Source organism: Drosophila subobscura, chromosome A (genome assembly GCF_008121235.1).
Source record: "Drosophila subobscura isolate 14011-0131.10 chromosome A, UCBerk_Dsub_1.0, whole genome shotgun sequence".
Classification (NCBI taxonomy): domain Eukaryota; kingdom Metazoa; phylum Arthropoda; class Insecta; order Diptera; family Drosophilidae; genus Drosophila; species Drosophila subobscura.
The window spans coordinates 5,896,734-5,917,396 of record NC_048530.1 but is presented as its reverse complement, the minus strand read 5'-3'; the positions used below and the strand labels follow the sequence as shown (position 1 = coordinate 5,917,396).

Sequence of the window (20,663 nt, the reverse complement as noted above, 5' to 3'; positions counted from 1 at the left end):
TGCTCCCCCTCCCTGCCTTCCTGCCCTGCCCGCACTCTTTTGCATCCCGTTTATTTATTGGATGGCCGCCACACGCAAACGACAAAGTCAATTGCGGCAGCCGCAAAATGAAAATGGAAATTCAAAGAGCAGCGGAATGAAATGGAAAAGGCCCTTTCGGGCACTCGGCACTGAATGGGGTAGTGGGTAGGGCCGTAGGGGCGCTATGGTATGTGGTACGGCTGGCATGTTGGCTAGGGGGGAAGTGGGTAGGTAAACAGGGCTTGTTCAGAAAAAAGTTGGAGCACTGGCAAATGGCTCGCCATGGGCGCATAAATTTAGTGGCCATGGTGTATTTGCATAAAGGTGTGGAGGCATTTCCCGAGAGCTCGCTTACGGTAGTTACCTTTTTTTTATATGAGAATGGAAGGAGAATGTTTGTATGCTTCTACACCTTGTATAAATACACCTTGTTTGTGAATAACTGTCCTATTTCCAGTAACATATATTAAATGGATGGTTAGGTAGTTCCTTTACATTACCGCATGCAGAACGCCCGGTTATACCTCACCTTGAATTGAATGCACCTTACACCAAGCCGTTAGTTGTCTATTTTTTTGTTTGCCTTCTCTTTTCTTTTATTTTTCTTGCTTTTGTTGTTGTTTGTTCGCATTTCTTTTCATATTTTCTGTGTGGGTTTTTTTTTGGCAATTTCAAACATGCAACATGTTGCAATGGAGTTATAAACCCAAGCCTCGAAAAATTCAAACTTTTCAGACACGGACGCGAAATGAGAAAAAATGTTTTTCCCTACTGCTTTTTCCCGCCGTACTCTTCTGCTGTAGTTGTGTTTTTTTTTGTGGCCTACCACCCCTCCTCCTGCTATTCTCTAGCTTTTAACGTTTTGATGGGTGCCACGGAGAGGGGGATACATAGGTTATATGGCGTTTGGGATATTGTTCGCTAGCAGCGCAGTCTGTAATATTTTTGCCGCATAAAAGTCAAAATATGCAAATAAACCTTCCCGAATGGCGGAGATTCACAGAGTAGGGACCATTGGGGTGGGGAGCGCATGGGGAGACAGCTTTATGCATTGAGGCAGCGGCAGCGGCAGCGGCTAATACGGTAAAACAGATACATATGTACATATGTATGTATGTAGGAAAAAGGACATGGGGACAGAGACGACTAAAACAATGTGCATTGGAGGGGTAGGGGGTACGGGGTACTCCAGTGGAGTGGGGTGCCGGTGCCCATTGCAGCAGCATGGCTTAAATAATAAATGTAGTACAAGCTTTGAAAGAATTTACTATACTTTGGCAAAACGGAGGTTATAAAAAGGCACACACACACACACATCCATGCGATGTGGAACACACACACACCACATACTCATGCAGACACATGTGCCTGGCATATAAATAAACAATGCCCCTATGTAGTATGGTAAGGGAAGGGAGGGGGTGGTGAAGGGAAAGTCGAAAGGGCCCTGGACAAAGAAGAGGAATGGCAGGAGGCAGAAGAGGGAGCAGCATTTCCATATTGTTGCTATAATCAGCGGCCCGCTTTGATTCATCTGCATGCCTGCCTCGCACCAACCACCAGAAGCAGCAGTAGCAACATGAGGAGAGCAGCAAATACGAAGTCAAAGCCAAAGCCTGCTTGGTGCCGTGCTGCCCTTGCCCGTTTTCCCGTTTGCCACCCCATTATCATCAAAGAGACGAAGCTAGTCCAGGCCAACGCCAACCCCAGCCCCAACCAGAACTGATTGCAACCTTACCCAACCCCTCGAACCAGGCAACCAACATATGTACCAGCCAGCACGGCACAACGTGCAGACTCCGCAACATCCAACTTCCAACTTCGAACTCCCATAGTTCGAACATCAAACTGCCTGGTTGCATCAGTGCTGTCCTGATGCTGAGGACAAGCCAAATCGAAGAAAACGTTGCGGCCAAAACACTCCATAACAGCAGAAAACAGTAAACGAAACTTTAAGTAAGCTATGACATCTTTCAAAAACATAGTAAGCAAAGCTGCTCAGAAATATTTAGCTAAAACCTCATTCAATTCCAAAACTTCGTACAACCCGTTTCGAAAAATAAATTGTACTTAACTTTTTTTCCAAAATTAAAAATCAGCTGTGACATTTTTTTATTATAGTATAAATAGGATAACTTATTTTGAAACCACATTAAATTCCGACTGGTCTCAAGGTACATACATATCGAAAAGTACCATTTTGTGAACATTTTTGCTTTAATCTGATTATCTTTTGATCTTTTCCAAGGAATTTTCCAAACATAGTATGTCTTCTGTATGTCCTCTTTAACTCAGACCCATTTATGAGATCGAACGAAACTTACGATTGCGGCTTAGTTCTTCCTCCATCTGGGCTAAGGCTGAAGTACAGAAACTTAATATCATCTCGTTGTATATTGGTACTATCTCAGGATTATCCACAGTAAGGTCATCGATAATATGAAGATTCATACCGCAACCGGACAAATCGTGCAAAAACTCCCTTAACTTGCGGAATTTGGACACATCGTCTTTACCCTGGCGAGCCAGTGACACCCAACTGATTCCATAGAATCAACTGAACATAGAAGCATTCTGAATAGTCACGTTGTTGGTCGGGGAAACTAATAGTTGGAAGATCTTCTGCTAAAAACGCTATGTGGACAACACTGCAGGGCATCCAACTGTTCAGTTCGCTTCGAGCGTGTTTGAACTGGATGCCACTTTTGGATGCGACAAGCAACGGTGTGCTGCGTCAGAGATGCTCGAGGAGGGTTGTGGCTGGTGTCTTTCCTGAAAAATTGCTATTAAAAAGCCAAATAGGAAAATGTGTCATCATTTTAAGTGGCATTTTAGGAAAAACGGAAAATGATCTCATTAAAATCGAAAATTAAAACCCAAACTATAACAACTTTGCATAATTTTGTTAAGCAATAATCCATAAATGCGACTAAATAATATGTTATTTCCTTTTTCAGCTATAGCCATCTAGCCAGCACTGTTGTCAGCTTTGGTTTTCTGTTGGTGTGTTATCTCGCAGCCGTCCCGCCAGTCAGTTCGTTCTGCCTTCGACCTTGCGCCCGCTCTATCGTCTCGCGTTGTTTTCATTTTACACTCATCGACGACGGTTGTTCCACTCCCGCGCGAACGAACAGAACACGCACGCTCTGACTATTTTATCCTATCGCACATTTTTTTAGAGAAGGACAATTTTTGGTCTCTCGTGTTCGACAACGACGTCTTTTTTGCTGTTTGTTATAGTTGTTATTTATTGAAGTGTGACCGAGCTACATACATACATATATTGCTCTTGTTGTAGTTGTATATATTTTTCACATGTCTGAGTGTGAACTATTGTGTTTTATTTGATGCCAACTAACCTGAGACAAAACCAGGAGCGAAAGGAGAGCAGCAGCAGCCAAAAAAAACAAAAATTTAAGAAGGAAGGTGTTTAAATAACAAAGTCAAACAAACCAAACCTCTGCACGACCGACCCAGACCGCCCGGCCCGCCATTAGGCCGCAACGTCTCCACGCCCCAAAACAAATCCAAGCTTCGAAAACAAAACTGAAGCAAAAGCAAAGGCAACAACAGCAACAGTAACAGTAACAAAAAAAAACGTAACAGTAACGAGGCAATTTTTGTTGGTGCCGCGCTGTTTCTCTGTGTATCATCTTCCCATCCTCGTGGGTAGTGTGTTGTTTCGCTCTCCGCCGCATGCGGAGTTACAGTTACACTTACGTTTACAGTTACAGTGACAGCCTCAAGTAGTTGTTGTTGTCCCCATTCCATTCCGCAAACACTCGTGTTGTTGCTGTGTGACAATCGCCAAGGCAAATAAACGGTAAAACGAGGAAGGAGTGAGAGAAAGAGAGTGAGAGAGCGAAAGCAGAGGCGTGCAGTGAGGGGAACTGCTCTGCTCCACTGCGCTGCTTCACTAAATGCATCCACGGAACGATTATGTCTCCACTTGATACCAAAAATAAACAAACAAAATCAATCAATTAATCAATCTGATTGAACAGATTGCTCCACGCCCACACAGCCCAAAACATACCTATACACACACACGCAAACCCAAACACACTCGAACTCACGCACGCTCACACACGAGTCAACGCCCACACGTCCACACCCATTGATTGGAGTGGTAGGGGTGGGAGGAAGGAGAGAAGAACAAGCAAGCAAAAAAGGAGCCAACAAAGTGAGAGTGGGAGAGAGCAACAACAACAAAAACATCAGCAACAACAAGAGCAAACATGTTTAATTCACTTGCTCTGATGCTCGCCTGCTGCGCACTTGCCGCCCTCTGTCTCGCCCACAAGGATGGAGGATCGACTGCAGATGGAACGGGAACAGCCACAGACCTGAGCTCATCCTCATCATCTTCTTCATCATATCCCTCCCCATCCGCATCGCCATCAATGCCGTTTGCGACGGGGCCTGGGAGCAGTACCAGCAGCAAGCAATTGAGCAGATGCCGTCAAAGCTGCTATCAGAAGGTAAGTCGCAGACGACAGACACCGAGTGAGCCTCGAACCTCGAAACTCAAACTGGGATCAGACTTTTTGGGTCGGGGAGATAAGACACCGATCCGATCCGATCCAAGCCAAAGCCGAAACATTTGATGGACAGTTGTATGCTCAACTGAGCAGCAACAGCAGCCGCATGTGGCTGGGGTCAGGGCAGGGGTAGGGGTTAGACCTTCAAGGTTAGACATCGATGATGATGACAATGGTTCTTCGGCCCCGAAAGGTAAAGCGACGTAATTTTTTATGCCCTTACCCGCTCTTGCTGTGCCTTTCTTTATCTTTGAGTTGACATCGCCCTGTCGTTTTTCGTTGCCGCTGTTGCTGCTTCTGTTGCCGCGTTCTCTGCTGCTGCTCCTCAGGTAGCCGCCGCTGAAAAGATGTCATCCGGGTGGTCGGCCAGTGTCATAGTGCTGCTAATAGAGATCGGCAGCGATCGGGAATTGAATTTGAATCGCCAAAGAAAGAGAGAGAGGGAGCCAAGCTTTTCGGGAGTGGGATTATTTCTTAGAGAGAGTGACATTTGGTACAGTTGGATGGATGTTCTGGAAGAGCATGTGAATGGGAAAGAAGCTGGAAGGAGCACAGCAAAAGAATGTGAGGGGAAACAATGGGAAAATGAAAGAGTTCAAAATGGTGGGAAAAGTAGGAAAAATATACATATGTGGGAAAGGATAATGCAAGACAACAGATATGCACATACATATGTATATAAGATAAGAAACTGTTAACTATAAACTTTATAGTATAAAGAAATGTCTTAATTTTTAAAATACAATGGCTTCAGTGCATACATACACATGTACATATGATGATTACCTATGACGATTATTTGCATATGAAAACCATAAGAATACCTTCAATATGAAATCTCTTGTTTTTAGACTTGAACAAAATTATATTTTAGAGATCTACAAATATAGAAATCCATTAAATAGATTCAAGAAACTTGATTCTTAGTGTGGATTCAATCTATTGTACAATTTATGTACAAATGTAATCAAAACCACGACAAAAACAAACAAAAAAGAAACAGAATAACGCAAAAGGGGGGACGGTTGAGATCAAGACGAAAAGATCTCTTTGGAAAAGTTGTCCTCCCCCCTATGAAAGATTTCGAATTGTGATTGTCGTGTGTGTTATGGCGTGACTTCCTGGAACTATGGATAAAAACCCCAAGAGAGCGCGTGTACCCTCCATTGTGCTGACACCTCAACAAAAATGTTAATAAATTTCGGTATCAAATGAAATCAACTCAAACTCAAAAAATATTTATATCAATTCCCATACGACCTGCAAGCGGTGCATAAATCAAGAGTCGTGTAAATATCATCTCCAATTTCCAAGTAAATCCGAGTAGGTTTCAGCTCCAGCTCGAGCGTTACGGTGAGCTCTCGACAAATTGACATGAGAAGTGCATGAATCACTTGAGCAGGAGACTGTTGTAGCATTCACAAAGAAAATTCAATGAAATTTGAGAGGATGGTCTGAACTTAGTGAGCTAAACACTTTGGAATCGTAGGAGTACCAGAGAGTGCAACTACCCAATCAACCGCAGATGAACAGAAAAGGTCTTGCAAGTAGAATTCTGCATTTAAATATAGACATGTATTCATATGTACAAAATATATATGGATATGCAGATATGTACATATGTATGTACATATAGAACGATCAGGGCCCTATCTATTGTGCATAGGCAAAGGCTCCATCGCAGCGCTGCCCCTGTGTACATGTGTTTGACAGTGCCAGGTACTAGGGGGCTTGTCCCCTAGTCGATTTATATAAAATAGATTCTAGAATCTTGATTCTTTGCAGCGGGAAGCCCCCAATGATTCATAACCACTGCGGTGGGTAAGCTTTTTGAAAAAAGAATCTTTATCTCTATCAATGTACCGCAACATGCACAAGTCATGTATATTGTTTTACACAATGCATGGGTACTCTCTTTCACAGCGCTCGTTTGTGTGTCTCGACTGCGAGCATCAAATTGTGCCGCGTAATGTGAGCGTGATGGGTGCAGCAACTGGGAGCAAAGAATTCTGATGATCATCATCATCATCATGAGCATTTATTTGCCCTTTGAAGTCTATTTGTTGAAAGTCAAAAAGTTCTTAAGGGTTGAATGGTGACAAAGCCCGTCGGACTCGACTCAACTCGGGCCGTGTGCGAAGCTAATTTCATGCCCAGGCGGAGGAATATACTGGAACTAATCCACCCATCCAGTCAGGCAGGGACCATACATACCATCCGTGGCATCCGTTCCATCCGTTCCATCCTTTATGAAGCCAACCCCTGCAGACCCATGAAAGCCCCTGCGAACGTCGATTGCGTTGCTCAATCAGCGCCAAATTAACACCATGAAAGACTTTTCTGCACCACCCCATGGTGGGTGGATAGTATCGATGGGTGGGATATACACTGTGTATGTGTGTGGGAGGTTTAAATTCTAGGTGGTTGTGGGAGACTCCAGCGATCTTGATGTGATATGCGAGGCACGTATTGCTTTGGCTGCTGCTGCTGCTGCTGGTCTGGTGGTGGAATCATCGAATATCTACGGTATGCGTACGTGTCTCATAAAAATTGCTTCTCCTCAAATAACCAACAACAACAAATAACAGAGAAGAAGAGAAATGCAGAGCAAGAAACATAGGGAAAAATCCGGGGGAAAAAATGAGTGAGTGACCCTCCGCCCCGTAACTTTTTTTTGGGTAATTTATGTGGTCAGAGTAGGTACGGAGTGGAGTGGAGTGGAGGGGGCAGGGGCACTGGCAGTAGCACACTGGGTGTGAAAATGTCTGGGACAATTGCATGTAAAAGTTGTCGTTGCTGGTGCTGGCCTGCGTTTAATTTATATATGGCCCAAAACAGAAGAGACGACCCATGGGCACCCACAGGTAGAAGTGGGAAAAGTCGGCAGCGGCATGGAATATTTTGCCAATTCAGCTGATTCATTGAGTCAAAGCGGTCGTGGTCGTTCAAACCAAAAATCTTTCCCGTACCCATCCGGTACCCGGTTCATTCATTCATTCTGGCATGCAGTCAGTCATTCATTAATTTGAACGCCTTATTGTTGTTACTTATCGCCCAAGTTGTTTCAGCTCGTCGTCTCCTGTGCTCTCTCTCTCTCCTGCATCTTCAACTTTTGCGTCTCCCTTTTGTTTTTTTTCTTTTTGCAGAGGCCAAAAATTCAATTGAGTGGAAAATATGTTGTCTTTGCGATTTTCCTTTTTCTTGCATTTGCCTCCTGCCCCTTCCCCTGCCCCTTCCCCGTCTCCAGCCTCTTCCGTTCCGTTTTTATCTGCCGCAACTGTTGGGTTGTTGGACTGCTCTGCTCTGCTCTGCCCTGCCCCGCCTCCTTATTGTGTAATGATGACAAAGTGCCGCCGCCCGTCGCCGCCGTCAATGTTGGGCCAAAAGGTGATGGCAGCCATTGTCCCTTGTGGAAGGATGGAATCCTTAGAGATGGCCCATCTTTAATGGATGGTCTCGGAATGCGTACCAGGAAGTACTTAGTGGATTTTCGATGCTATGGGATTATCCCATAAGACAATCAATGGCAATTACTATCGTCAAATGTTTGAGGATAGACTTTTTGCAAAAGAAATGGCAATTATTCCCTTTAAGGTTGGGAAAATAAACTTTGTTTTGCGGTGTATTTGAATGACATTTTGTTCAATTTCGATACGAAAATTTAAGACAAGCGTAAAAGATTCCCCAAATTATATGCTAAAAGAGTTTTAGCAACCGAAACAGCCCTGTTACATTTTACATTAAGTCAATGTCATGGGCTTTGTGAAAAACAACCCTAAGACATCATCTGTAGAAACGAAAACCGGAAAAGTCTTTAAGAAATATGCATGTACAATGACAGTACGTAAATTGCATTTAATCAAACAAATACATATGTATGTACATAAATACATATGCACCTAAGGGTTCACTTCCATGTCCAATATTTGTTCCTTCCCAGAGAAGCAAATTGGAATATCTTGATTGAAATAGTCGAATGGCAGCTGTGGTGTACATATGTACATATGTATGTATGTACATATGTTGGGATCCATTAGAAACTAATATTAAAGTTCCATGGGCAAACAATTAATCCCCAATCAGATTTAAATCTGATTTTTTTCTCGATAGCTGTGAAATATTTCCGTCCGGAAATCGCAACCTTTTTACACTGCGATTTTCCATATTGATTTACTTTATTTTATTTTTTATTTCTTTATATGTTTAGGCTTAAATATTTAGTGAGCTACAACAATTATTTTCAATTTAAATTCATTTACAAGCCAACATTTACTTTGCCTTCGCAAATATTGGTTTGATGTGGAAATTGATGTGGTATGAGAAAAGGATCACGAAGCAATCATGGCGAGTATTGCTCTTGAGTCCTTTTAGTTAGGGGAAACTTGTACAATGAATCAAATGCAACGAATTAAGATGGAAAGTCAGTGCAAAAGATTTCTCGAAATCCCCATGATACCCATAAAGGCAATAAACATATATCAAGCGCAAAGATCAATGACGGGTTTTTTTTGTTATTGTTGGGGGTTATGTAACCCTCGCACGCGCAAAAAGGAATAGAGACTGGGGAGGAGTGGACTGGTCCACAAAATGACATTGAATACACAAAGAACTAAGATTTATGTACATGCATACATATATATTTTTTATTATTGTAAAATGTTGTGAGAAATAACAATTTGTCACGCAACCATCTCTAATCGTTTTTTGTTGCAGTTTTGCCATTCAATTGTGTCTATGTCTGTCTGTCTATCTGTCCCTATATTTTCTCTGCTCATTCATAAAGCAAGGAAACAGACAGAACAGCAAAATAAATAGAAATAGAAATGGGAATGGGAATCAGAGAGTGCGTACCCGTACCCGTACCCTCAACCGTCCCCGTCCCCGTCCCCTCCCGCTGTTCTGTTCAGCTTTATTCTGTATTTGTTCTGCCTGTGCGTAAGGCGACAGTTGACAAAGGCTAAGCAGGCAGTCCAGTTTTGATCCCGATCTGTTTCGTGCCGTGCCGTGCCGTGCCATTCCTTCTTCCATTCTTACCCATTTGCCATGGCAATCCCCCTCATTATCCTCATTGCCAGGAGCGTGAAATTTTCAATTCTTCACAGGCGAACGTTTGTGGTCATTTATATACATACGTACATCTATCATTTTACATACATATACATACGTACATACATACATATATACATAGACTTTTACATTTTATTTTTTTTTGCTGGCTGCCTGCTTTGCCTTTTATTACAAGTTACAAATTTTCGTCTATTGTTGAGGACAAGTAAGGGACAGGACGCAGGCATGACGGTGAGGCAGGGACCAAGTCGTGGGATAGGGACAAAACGAGATGGGCAGGATGACTTCTTGTTGTGTTTGTCCTGGCAGGCAGTCAGCAGCGACAGCCCGCCTCGGGTCCTGTGCCTGATTACTTTTTCTTCTCGTTGCTTACTTAAAATTCGATTAGGCCACGCCCACTAACCATCTAACGTCTCCTCTTTCTCTTCTCTTTGCAGTATTCCAGGGACTGGCATTATTGTACGGATTCCACTGATTGCAGAAATGTAAGTATCTACGCTCGACGCCTCTGGCTTCTTCTCCTTCCAGCGGAATGTGACAGCCTTCTAACGATATCATTAACCCATTAATGGCTGGCTCTTGAAAATCTTCTCCTCGAAAATGTCACAATTTTTTGTTTGCTTTGTGGGCTAGATGTAGAGCCCCCAGGTCTTCAAAAGTTGATTATCATTTTTCTAGCTGGGCTTCTGGGTTTCTTTTAATATTTTCTGATGGACAGCATTTTTCATGAATTCGGAAGTCCTAGGGTTAATGAAGGATGAGCACAAATTTCATTGCCTACCTGGGGGCGCGCGACATAATTACAAAAACTAATTAACAAATGGCTAACTTTCCATTGTTCTTCCTCTGTTTTTGTGTCCTTGTCTTTGCCTTTCCGCGGGCATCCACAGTGCTGGGAAAACTGTCAAAAGCAATTGTCGCCCTTCGAGCTGAGGATACACAGAGCACAGCGGCAGGGAGCACTCGTGCTCACGGACATTAGCTGGGACGAGATGATAGCCAATGCCTCGCGCCAGTGCTTGATCACTTGGGAGGTGTCTGGAGGCGGCCTGATAGGCAATCTCCTGACAGACACATCCCGTGCTGAGCTCTCCCTGTGGCCGGACACGGTCTACAATATACAGGTCACGTGCAAGCATAAGGTGAGTACCACAACAGGCACCACACCCCCGCTACCGCTGCAGTTCCGATCTAAAATATCACTAATCCCTCTTGCAATTGTCAAATTGTTTCCCTTTTTTGTTGCCCACAGCTAACTGGCATGATGCGTCGCTCCAAGAGGCTCAATGTGGACACGCGCCAGTTGGTGGGAACCACCAGCACCAGCACCAGCACCACAGAGGGTAACACACCCACAACAATAGCAGCGAGCGAGGAGCGAGGACAGCCAAAGATGTATGCCCATGTGCATCCCACGGATCGGGTGTATATCATTAGTGCTTTGCCAACAACGAGCCAACTGAGTGGCGTTGTCTATCCAGCCTTTGGGGCATTAGCATTTTTCCTGTCGCTATTGGTGATGTTCCTGTTTTTGCGTCCGCAACGCAAGCGTTTCCTTCTAGATGCGGATGCCACGGAAGCGGACACGGCCACGCTGATTGGTGGTGGACATCGGAGTTCGTCGAGAAATTCGCTGGAGTCATCGACGCTGCATGTCTAAAGCGTAGGAAAACCCGCAGGTGGAGTAGGAGTGCCGAAAATGAAGAACTTTGTAGTCGTATATAGTACTATATGCCTGACTATGTGATATTCAGCACACACACACGCACACACATCCCGCCCACTAAAAACTGTATATATTGCCACACAGCTGTGGGCATTAATTGTGCCCAGCATTATCTCATGCATTTCATTAAATCAAAACCAGAGATCCAGAGATCCAAAAATCAAGAGATTGAAAGTCAAGCAACGTGTTTGCTCAATTAAGTTTAAGTTGTAACACTTTTACCACTTACCTTTCTTAGATCCTAATGCCAAAATCAAGCGCAAGTCATGCGAGTAGAGAGTACATGCATATATGCTACTATTACATACATAAATACATACATACATATATCGTTCATGCATTCATACATATGTAGCTACATATACAATACATTATATGCCATATACTATAAACAAACCATATGCATACATATATGTATATGTATAGTACATATATGCACATACATATATCATATATATCATAGTTATACAGCAGATATCTACAGATAAAGAATACGGAATATATAACTATATATTATATACATACATACATACATATAATGATAGTCCTAGGGGCCGATGGCCAACCACTACATACACCAAACTAACATGCAACAAATTGCTACAAATTTTTGTCAATCGTCGTGTCTCTCTCGCTTGCATGTAACAAATTATTTGTTAATACATTTAAGAAGAAAACAACAACTTAAAACAACAACAAATCTAAAGAATTGTTTTTCTACATTTTTGTCGTAAAAGAAAAAACAAAACAAATTACAAAACCTAAAATCAAAAAACGAAATATTTTTCAAAATTTTTAAATGTTTATACCTAGAGAAAAACCAACGCTCAATTTAATTAAAAATACCAAAAACAAAACAAAAGAAAAACAAACAAAATGTAACAACAAAGTAAACTATTAATTAACTGACTTACACTGTACTTGAGAGAATAAGCAAAAAGAGAATGAAGGAGGCGTTAGAACAGCCACTAACTAAACTAAACTAAACTAAACTTAACAAAACACTAAACTAAATGGTTAATCAACGGTCAAAGGCAAAGAAAGAGAGAGAGAGAGGAAGCTTCGCTACGCAAAATGCCTGTAAATATTTAAGCCCTAATTTATTTGTATATTTAATTGTTATTAATTTATTATCAGTTGTCCTCCGACAAGAGTCCCCCGAAGAGTCCTCTGAGTGCATCCTGTTCTGTAAATATCCCCTTACATTTTCGCATATTGAAAGCAATGACTCTACTTTTCCTTATCCTATTCGGATCTGAGAGTAAGGAGGTCCAGAAATCATAGAAATTAATTTATGACTGGGCCCATCAAGATAGGAATTGAACTCGCTGAGTCTTTATTTTTCCCGCTAATTCTATGGAAAATCTTCCTATTTTATTTATGAGAATCATAATTGTAAATGGAGTTTCTTCCGTTTCTGCTCCTAACTAAAGGGAAGACTCCCTAAAAATGAAATGAAATTTCAGCTCAACCCAACTCAAAATGGTTGATAAATAATTATACATACTCGTGCATACTTACTTGATAAAATATATAAACATACATAAATACTCATATTGAAGTATAGAGAGAGAATCCCCTTAATAAATCTAAAGAAGACAAACCGTTTGCATTGCCAAGGAATCATCCAAACTGGAAAACCTTTCATCCTTTCCTTCAAGAAAATGTGCTATAAGCTGATCAAAATATGGATCTGCTCGTTCTCTTTTCCACATAATGGAACAGTGGTGGACACGCGGCGGCGGCATATTGATGCTAGACTTTAGACGCACGACCGAAAGCTTTCAAAGAGAATGGCCGAGAATTGCTAAAGAAGAACAAACTTTTCGGGTGCATGATGCGACGACTCAAATTTCCCTGCTCCCATATTCAAGAAGCGTGCATTTAGAAAACAATTTCGTTGAGTCTGAGAACCCATTGCCATAATTATATGAATAATAGTCTTAATTTTAATTTGTATTGTAGGTATAGCCAATGCATTCTGTCAAAGAGCCGAAACTCTTCCAGGTTCCCATTTTTTTTTTGTTTATTTTGTTAATTCTAGACTGGCTCGAAAAGCCAATAATATTTTAGATAGAAAATAAGAATTTCAATAATGGATGAAGAAAAAACCCTTCTTACCGAAGACATTTTATCCTTTATTTGTTTATTATGTAAATATAATTTGATTTGTTATTGCAGCTCATTTTTGGCTACTTTTATTTGTTACTACGGGTTGGCATGGGAATACTAGACCCTTTGGTGGAGGGGTGGGAAAGAAATTGGAAAAATCAGAAAAACTAAGCCATCGATTTTTGTGCCCCCCTCTTCTGGTGCTATTCTCTTTGGTACTCTGGGAGTCGTCCCTTTTGTCCTCCACTTATCATATAAATTAGAGTTGGGATATGCAAATGCATTCAAGACCAAAAAGGCGGAGGGGGGATGATTCCTACAAGTTAAGGGACGGAGGCGAAATGGCAGGGGATGTCGTGTCGATTATGAGAAACTTCTTTGAATAGATGAAATGGAAAAATTCCCTCGGAAGAGAGGGGCTGACGGGGATGGGATGCGATGGAGTAGAGTGGAGTGAAGTGAAGTGGAGTGGCGCGACCCCGGAAAAGTATTCTCTTAAGAATTTCCGATTAAACTTTTTTCTTTCAGACCCTTCAGCTGCTGTGCTTTGTCCCGGGTTCCCCCTTTTAATAAATGTGGAACCAAAACTTTTTCGTTTTTCTTTCATTATTTTCCTTTATTATTTTTTGAAAAATTCTCAAAATATATTTTTCTAATTCGCTTTGGCTTTTTTTTTGGGTGGTTGGGTCAAACGGGGTACGGGTCCACCTCAGACGGATTTGGCGGCCACTTGGCTGCCATTAGACCCGGTTTCAATCTGCACCCGTTCCACCTCTTGCTACTTGCCCCTGCAACAGCAGCATTCATCCAACCATCAATCCATCCCACACACACACACCAACCCCCCCTGCCCCCTTCAGCTGTTGTTCGCCTTGGCCACTTCAGGCCGCTTCAGCGCTCGTTGTTGGACCATGTTCTCCGTCACCCCATTCCACATTCTCAAGCACTTTTTATAAACCAAATTAAATTTATATGCCCCTACAACCATCACCCATTCCATCACCCGTCGAGCCCCATCCTATCCGTGGCACTCTCCCAGTGTCCCACTGCTCTCCCACCCTGTCCTCTTGGGCTTTGTGGGGCAAGCCAATCCCAGGCTCTCGACTCTGTCAACTGCCAATTAGCTGGGCATTTTTCAACATTTTAAATTGTCTTCCCAGCGAGTGCGTGGTACCCTCTATCGCCCTCCCCTCTATTCGCTGCACCATCCAGATGTGACGAGGAGGAGGGTGCGTGGTGGTTGTAGAGGAGAATGGTAATTAGGGGGATGGGATTGGTGCATTGCCATCTCTTGAGTGGTACGTCCAAGCGATTTTGCTTTTATAACCCCAATACCATGATGGGACAAGGGCATTTACGATGGACAAAACAAAACCAAAAACTCAAATCAAAGCGGATAAACACCTTCAATACCCTATAATTAATGAATACGAATTGTAGGGCCTTTGGCTCTTTGGACCTTCGAAGCTGTGGCTTAGTTTGAAGTCGATTCTCGAAACATCGCATTCTATCAAAGCATTCCAAGCTATATTTTACTTGTTTCCAATCGTGTCTTGCAATGTGTTTGCTCCTTGTATTCTCGGAGTCGATGTCTTCCAATATCTTCCAATGCTAAATTCTAGGGTAATCCATGGAACGTTTATCGTGCTCTTAGGGGGCGGCTGGCATACTTATAAGATTGTTTTCGTTTTTTGTATTCCTCTTTCTGGGATCTCCCCCTTCTCGCTAACACTCAGCACTCCCTCCTCTTGAACATCTCTTGCTGTTTGTTTTAGTTGCTTTTTTTGGCTGTCAGTTGTGCAGCGCGTGCTTCATTTATCAAAAAGCAATTACAATGTTATTTCGATAAAGATGCTTCCAATGAACACACCCCTACACCCACACAAGAGCACACAAACAAAAAACACACGTACAGAGTGATGGAGAGGTGGGGCCACGAGAGAGAAAAGAGTGAGATGAGTGAGGTAGAGTGGAAGTGAGCAGGTCGGGTCGGTCACCCACCTGCCAAATCATTCGCCAAATCAAAACAAACGATGAGGAACGCTGTGAGACGCTTTCGTGCGCGTCCCAACTTTTACACCGGATACTCAGTTAGAATGTATGTATGTATGTACATATGAATGTACGTAATAAACATCAGTGTGTAACCTTAAGCATTTTTCGAACTTTTTCTACATCTGTAATTAACATCCATATCACTTCTCAAACCAACACAAATTTTTAACTCGCTCCCCAGAGCCGCACACTGCACGAGGCAGAATGACAAATCTCTCGCTATTTTCGAGGGGGAAGAGCGCAAATTCTGGCTATACCAATTATTCAATCTGACTCTAATTCGGGATTCTGATAAATGTGGCTATTCTCTACGGGACCGCGTCTTTGGTTTTATCGTATGTATCTTCAAAATTGTGGAAGCCACAGATTTGCGCACTTTGTGGGGGCGAAGGGAAATTTTGGAATACACTTGTAACTGTGTGGTATGTCAGCTCTGAATGCAACATTTGGTTGCTGCAGCTTTTATATGTAGTCTCTGAGATCCAGACGCCCCAATATACCCCTTTTGCTCTTCGAGTACCGGGTATAAAAAGAGCCACCCAGCCAAACCCTTGTCCCCCCATTCTCCCATTCCAATCCATGCCACTGGCTTTTTGATTTTTATTTTGTAATAGAAATTATCAAAAATGAACAACAAAAACCGTAAAAAAGCTAAGAAAACAAAAGAGAAGAACAAAATATACACATAAAGAGTACCTACAAAAAAAAACATATTGTATTACAAGAAAATTAATAAGAAGTGGAAACAGAGACGAAAAAGAGGAATAAGAAGTGGGAACGGAGAAGAACAAAAAATAAGATGTGGAAAAAGAAGTGCAAGTGCCCAGTGAATGGATGATATGATGAAGCGGCAAAAGAGGAAAAAGAAACACAAATTATTAATTCTAAGTAGACAAAAGGAGAAAGAGAAGATGGAGATGGAAATGGAGTAGAGGAAGAAGTTGGAGATGAGGATGGAAGAGGAGTATGAAGCATCAAAAAAATAAAATTAGACTACGACTAAAAGGCAAAGCGAGAGAAGATAACTTTGGGCTCCACGCCATAAAACTGGGGATGAGTTGGGTTGGGGAATGGGGAGCATGAAAAGCGAGCATGTGTTTGTGCCATAAAAGGTTTCTCATTACATTCTCAATACAGAGAGAGAGATGCACGAGAAATGGTGAGGTAGAGAAAGATGGTGAGGGTATCATGACTTTGAACAGATGTTTGCCCTGCAGCGAATGAAAGAATTTACGATCCTAGAATACACATCTGCTTGATAAGGTTAATAGATCAAAGGCAGGTCCATATGAACACATGTACATATTTACATATGTACATACATATGTACATATGTATGTATATACGAAAACTGAAAACTGAGTTCCGTAGAGAATGTCCGTATCTATCAGATTCTCGAATTATTATAGCCAGAATGAAGCGTGTGGATCGCATTAAGTTCGAATGACCATATCATATACTTATTATTGTGGTATCATCATTGATACCAAGAATGGAAAAATATATCTTAGTCAGTAAAACTTTTATTTTTTTTGGATTATAATCTAATCTGCAGATTTTGATCTGTTTCTGAAATCTCAAATTTTATTAACATGTACATATGTATGTATGTACATATGACGGGATAAATAATGAAGATTTTCAAAAGATTACCTTTTGACGATCTCTATAGCTGGGACTAAGGTCTAGAATTAAAAATGTTTCTCGTATATCTTCTATAGTTTGCTGAAGAAGTCATATCAAAAAACAACTTTCTAATTGGAGATAACAATATCTCAACAAATGAACTAGTTCTAGAGGTGCATAGTCATTAGCATACATACATACATATGTAGGGTATCTTCGTCTTCGGTGCTATAGATAGCCCACTTATACGTGTTGTTCTTTCTGTAGCCACTGCTGCCGCCCGTTGTTTTTTTGTGTGTCGTTTTTGGCCAAGGGTCGTCGCATCGTTGCACAAAATTACTTTTTTCCTCCCAAAGTGCCAGGAGGCGCAAACAAGAGAATGGAGTGGGGAGTCGGAAAGTGGGAGTGAGGAGGCCCAGGGAATACAACAGCAGAGGCCACAGCAACAGCAGCAGCATCAGCAGCCCGAAGGTCGATTGATGTACCGTACCATAGAGAGCATTCATGCGCGGGCGTAGTGCCACGGGGGGTTGGCAGCAACAGCAACAGCAGCACCAGCAGCAGGCAGCCTCGACTTGCAGCATAAAATTCATATCAATATTGAAACAAATTTTCCACAAATATCAAAAGATTAGAGCAACTTTTCAATTAAGAAATGGAACCTAATCGCAATCATTCCATAAGAGCCCACCCCTTCGGGGACGGGCCAGAATCGAGTCAAGTATTTGTACTACGCCCTTGACAGCAGCTGCTTAAGGGAGGGAGAGAGGTAGGGAATTGGGCGCAGTGGCAGTAGCTGTCGTGGCATAGATATACATAGATGCTTATGCTGTTTATAGCCAAAGCACACAGGCACACCCACGCGCGGATGTAGGTCTGCCGGGCGGCGGAGCACAGGAGCACCACTGACAGCCTGCAGTCGAACCGGTTGCAAGCCAACAAGCTCGAAGCGAACTTGGGGCGAGCCGTTCGTGGTCGAGTTGGATGCAAAGGATAAAAGCGTATCCATATCCATATCCCTCAATGCGTCGGCGCCTCTACACGTTGTCCCGCCTCGCCCCACACGCACACAAACACAAAAACACACAGAGAGAGAGAGAGAGAGACAAAGGGCAGGAAACGAGCTGCTGCTGCTGCTACTGCTTAGGCGTCGCATCTCTGTTTTGGCGTGGCACAATTCGCGGGTTCCGCTGTTAGCATTTAACCTTACCAAAGGTTACCATACACCCGCAACAAAAAGAGAGTGAGAGATTAGGCTCGTGCTCGTTTTCGGGCCCCCAAAAAAATGCTAGACACAGCTGTGGCCCGCTATGTCTGCAATTGACAGCCGTGAGACATCGCGATATCCAGCGATGATTTCCATTATTCGCATTGTGTTACACTTTTGCTGCTGTGGGGATTTGGTTGAGGATTAGGATTACGAGTGTGTACAGTGTGCGATGACGTTGCGAGCTCCAAGTATTTATTCGTCTAAGTGAGTGACAGCTCGAGCGACTTATGGCAGTGATTTACACGCAAGCCGCCACGAGGGACCATGGATTTTGCTTTCTTTCATAGTGTGCTTTCCAGGGGCCGTCCTTAAGAGCTAGAGAAAGAGAGCAGAGATATCGCCTCGCTTGTATGCATGTACATATGCGAAATATGATCATAATCAGGCGGTCCTCGGTATTCACATTCGCAAACCATTTCCGATTTACATTTCAAAACGAAACGTAGCGTGCTCTCGGATTCGTTTCCCGTTCGCACAGCAAAAACCTTTTTCCTGGCGGAAATTAAAATGAAACGGTTTTTATACTACCAACCGCATTTTAATTACATAAAGGAATGAGGCACTTTAAAATGTTTCAAAATGGGATCCCAAATCATTTTCTACTACTTATCAAGGTTGATAGTTATTTATAGTTATATCAACAACTTAAATAGCAGCCTGCGTACATACTTATGTACTTCCAAACTTCCATATGTATATGTATGTATATACATACATATGTACATATGTATGTATGTAGGTCTGTCTTGCCATATACATTTATTGAAGGATAACTAATTTACCCTTTGGCATATAATTCTATTAAAAATTAAAAATAAGAAAGATTTTTTTTTAACCACCTAAAATGAGGACGAACGTTGTGTGGCGCTGATGCAGCGACACTACTTTTCATCACTGGAAACGGCAGATTAAACTCAAAAAGAAAAAAACATGTGCACATTCATAACATTATAAATGCATATGATATATTTTTACATATGTACATACATATGTATGTACATTTATTTAGTAATATTTGCGTGCTTGCGGAGTCTTTTTGTGCCATTGAATCCTAATCGTAATATCTGTATGTGCTTTGTGGTTGTTTGAAGTGGTAGCATCATTTGAATCAGTAGAACTGCACAGTATTGCCGTACTGTCTGATAAGTTCTTCTAGTGACTTGCAGCCAAAATAAGCAATGTTAGCGAGTGCCTTCTCGAGAACTTTCATTTTTGCCTCCTCGCTAAGGGCGTAGTAAAACGGGGAGGAGTGTGGGGTACGAGTGCTCTCCAAAATAAGTTGATTTTCGAGGCAAACCTTTAGCTAGCTAGCTTTAGGAAGCTAACTATGGGCGTATAGGGGAAGAGGAGCTTCCGCAGGGTTTCTGTCGCCGGGTGGGCCGACCAATGCCACCGAACGGAACAAGGGCTTGCTCCTGCCGCAGCACCTGCTCGCCAATGTGTTTGCTCGACTCGGCATATTCACGGACTGCTTACAGTAGTAGTCTCGAGCTGATTTGTAGACATTCGGATCCGAGTCTAGGCAAGAGTCTGCGCCATCAATGGTTCCCCCTGCCTGACGGGGATCACCTTTAGTGTGGTGGACGATGAAATGTGCCGCCCATGCCACCACGATTTTCGAATTGACCGATTTAAATGGAATATTTGTTCAAGCTACATAATGCTCGATGCTTGTCGCATGACTAAAATGGATTTACTGTCAGGGAGTCTTACCCACAGGGAGACACAATGCCCACAGAGAAGTACCCAATTCGCTGCCCAAGGACCTGCCAGCCTGCATTCAACTAAGTGCAGATTTTAGTAAGAAAAGTAGCTTCTCATAGCTTCCTTTGAGCGTAAGCTAGTTGAATTCATCCATGTCGTGATTGTTCGTAAACAGCAGAGATACTGCAATGCCAGCATTTTCAGCACAAAAACATTTCGAATTTCCAATGAGAATTGATGATCCCAACCAGATGATAGTCTAGGGCTTTCGTGTCCTTCGATAAAACAAAATCGTTTTGTTTATTTCGACTGCATAATTCATTTATAATCATAATAATAATAATAATAATAGTAATAGTTAATGGATTTTCTTTGCTTTCCGATGCCCCCGATCATACCCATATCCTCCACACATTCTCATTCCTCAGATCGCCTCCAGCCAGCACAACTATTCAGTTATATTTATATATATGTATATATGTTTGTATGTATGTGTGTGTTCTTTTGTTGCAATTATATTTATTATAGATATTATCTAGTT

The 20,663-nt window shown here is 42.3% G+C and overlaps 1 protein-coding gene across 1 annotated transcript; it reads left to right on the top strand.

Moving 5' to 3' along the window:
- The first annotated feature begins 3,064 nt into the window (after positions 1-3,064).
- On the top strand, positions 3,065-11,632 carry LOC117890820 (transmembrane protein fend). Its single transcript, XM_034795895.1, has 4 exons — positions 3,065-4,502; positions 10,067-10,114; positions 10,520-10,771; positions 10,882-11,632. Exons 1-4 carry the CDS (start codon positions 4,260-4,262, stop codon positions 11,287-11,289), a joined length of 951 nt encoding a protein of 316 aa, XP_034651786.1. The 5' UTR covers positions 3,065-4,259; the 3' UTR covers positions 11,290-11,632.
- Positions 11,633-20,663: the final 9,031 nt, after the last annotated feature.

Bases quoted from the DNA above. Each gene is read 5' to 3' on its own strand.
- LOC117890820 (XM_034795895.1), top strand. From the start codon at position 4,260: ATGTTTAATTCACTTGCTCTGATGCTCGCCTGCTGCGCACTTGCCGCC. The intron at 4,503-10,066 runs GTAAGTCGCAGA...TTCTCTTTGCAG, and splicing joins GTCAAAGCTGCTATCAGAAG to TATTCCAGGGACTGGCATTA. The intron at 10,772-10,881 runs GTGAGTACCACA...TGTTGCCCACAG, and splicing joins AGGTCACGTGCAAGCATAAG to CTAACTGGCATGATGCGTCG.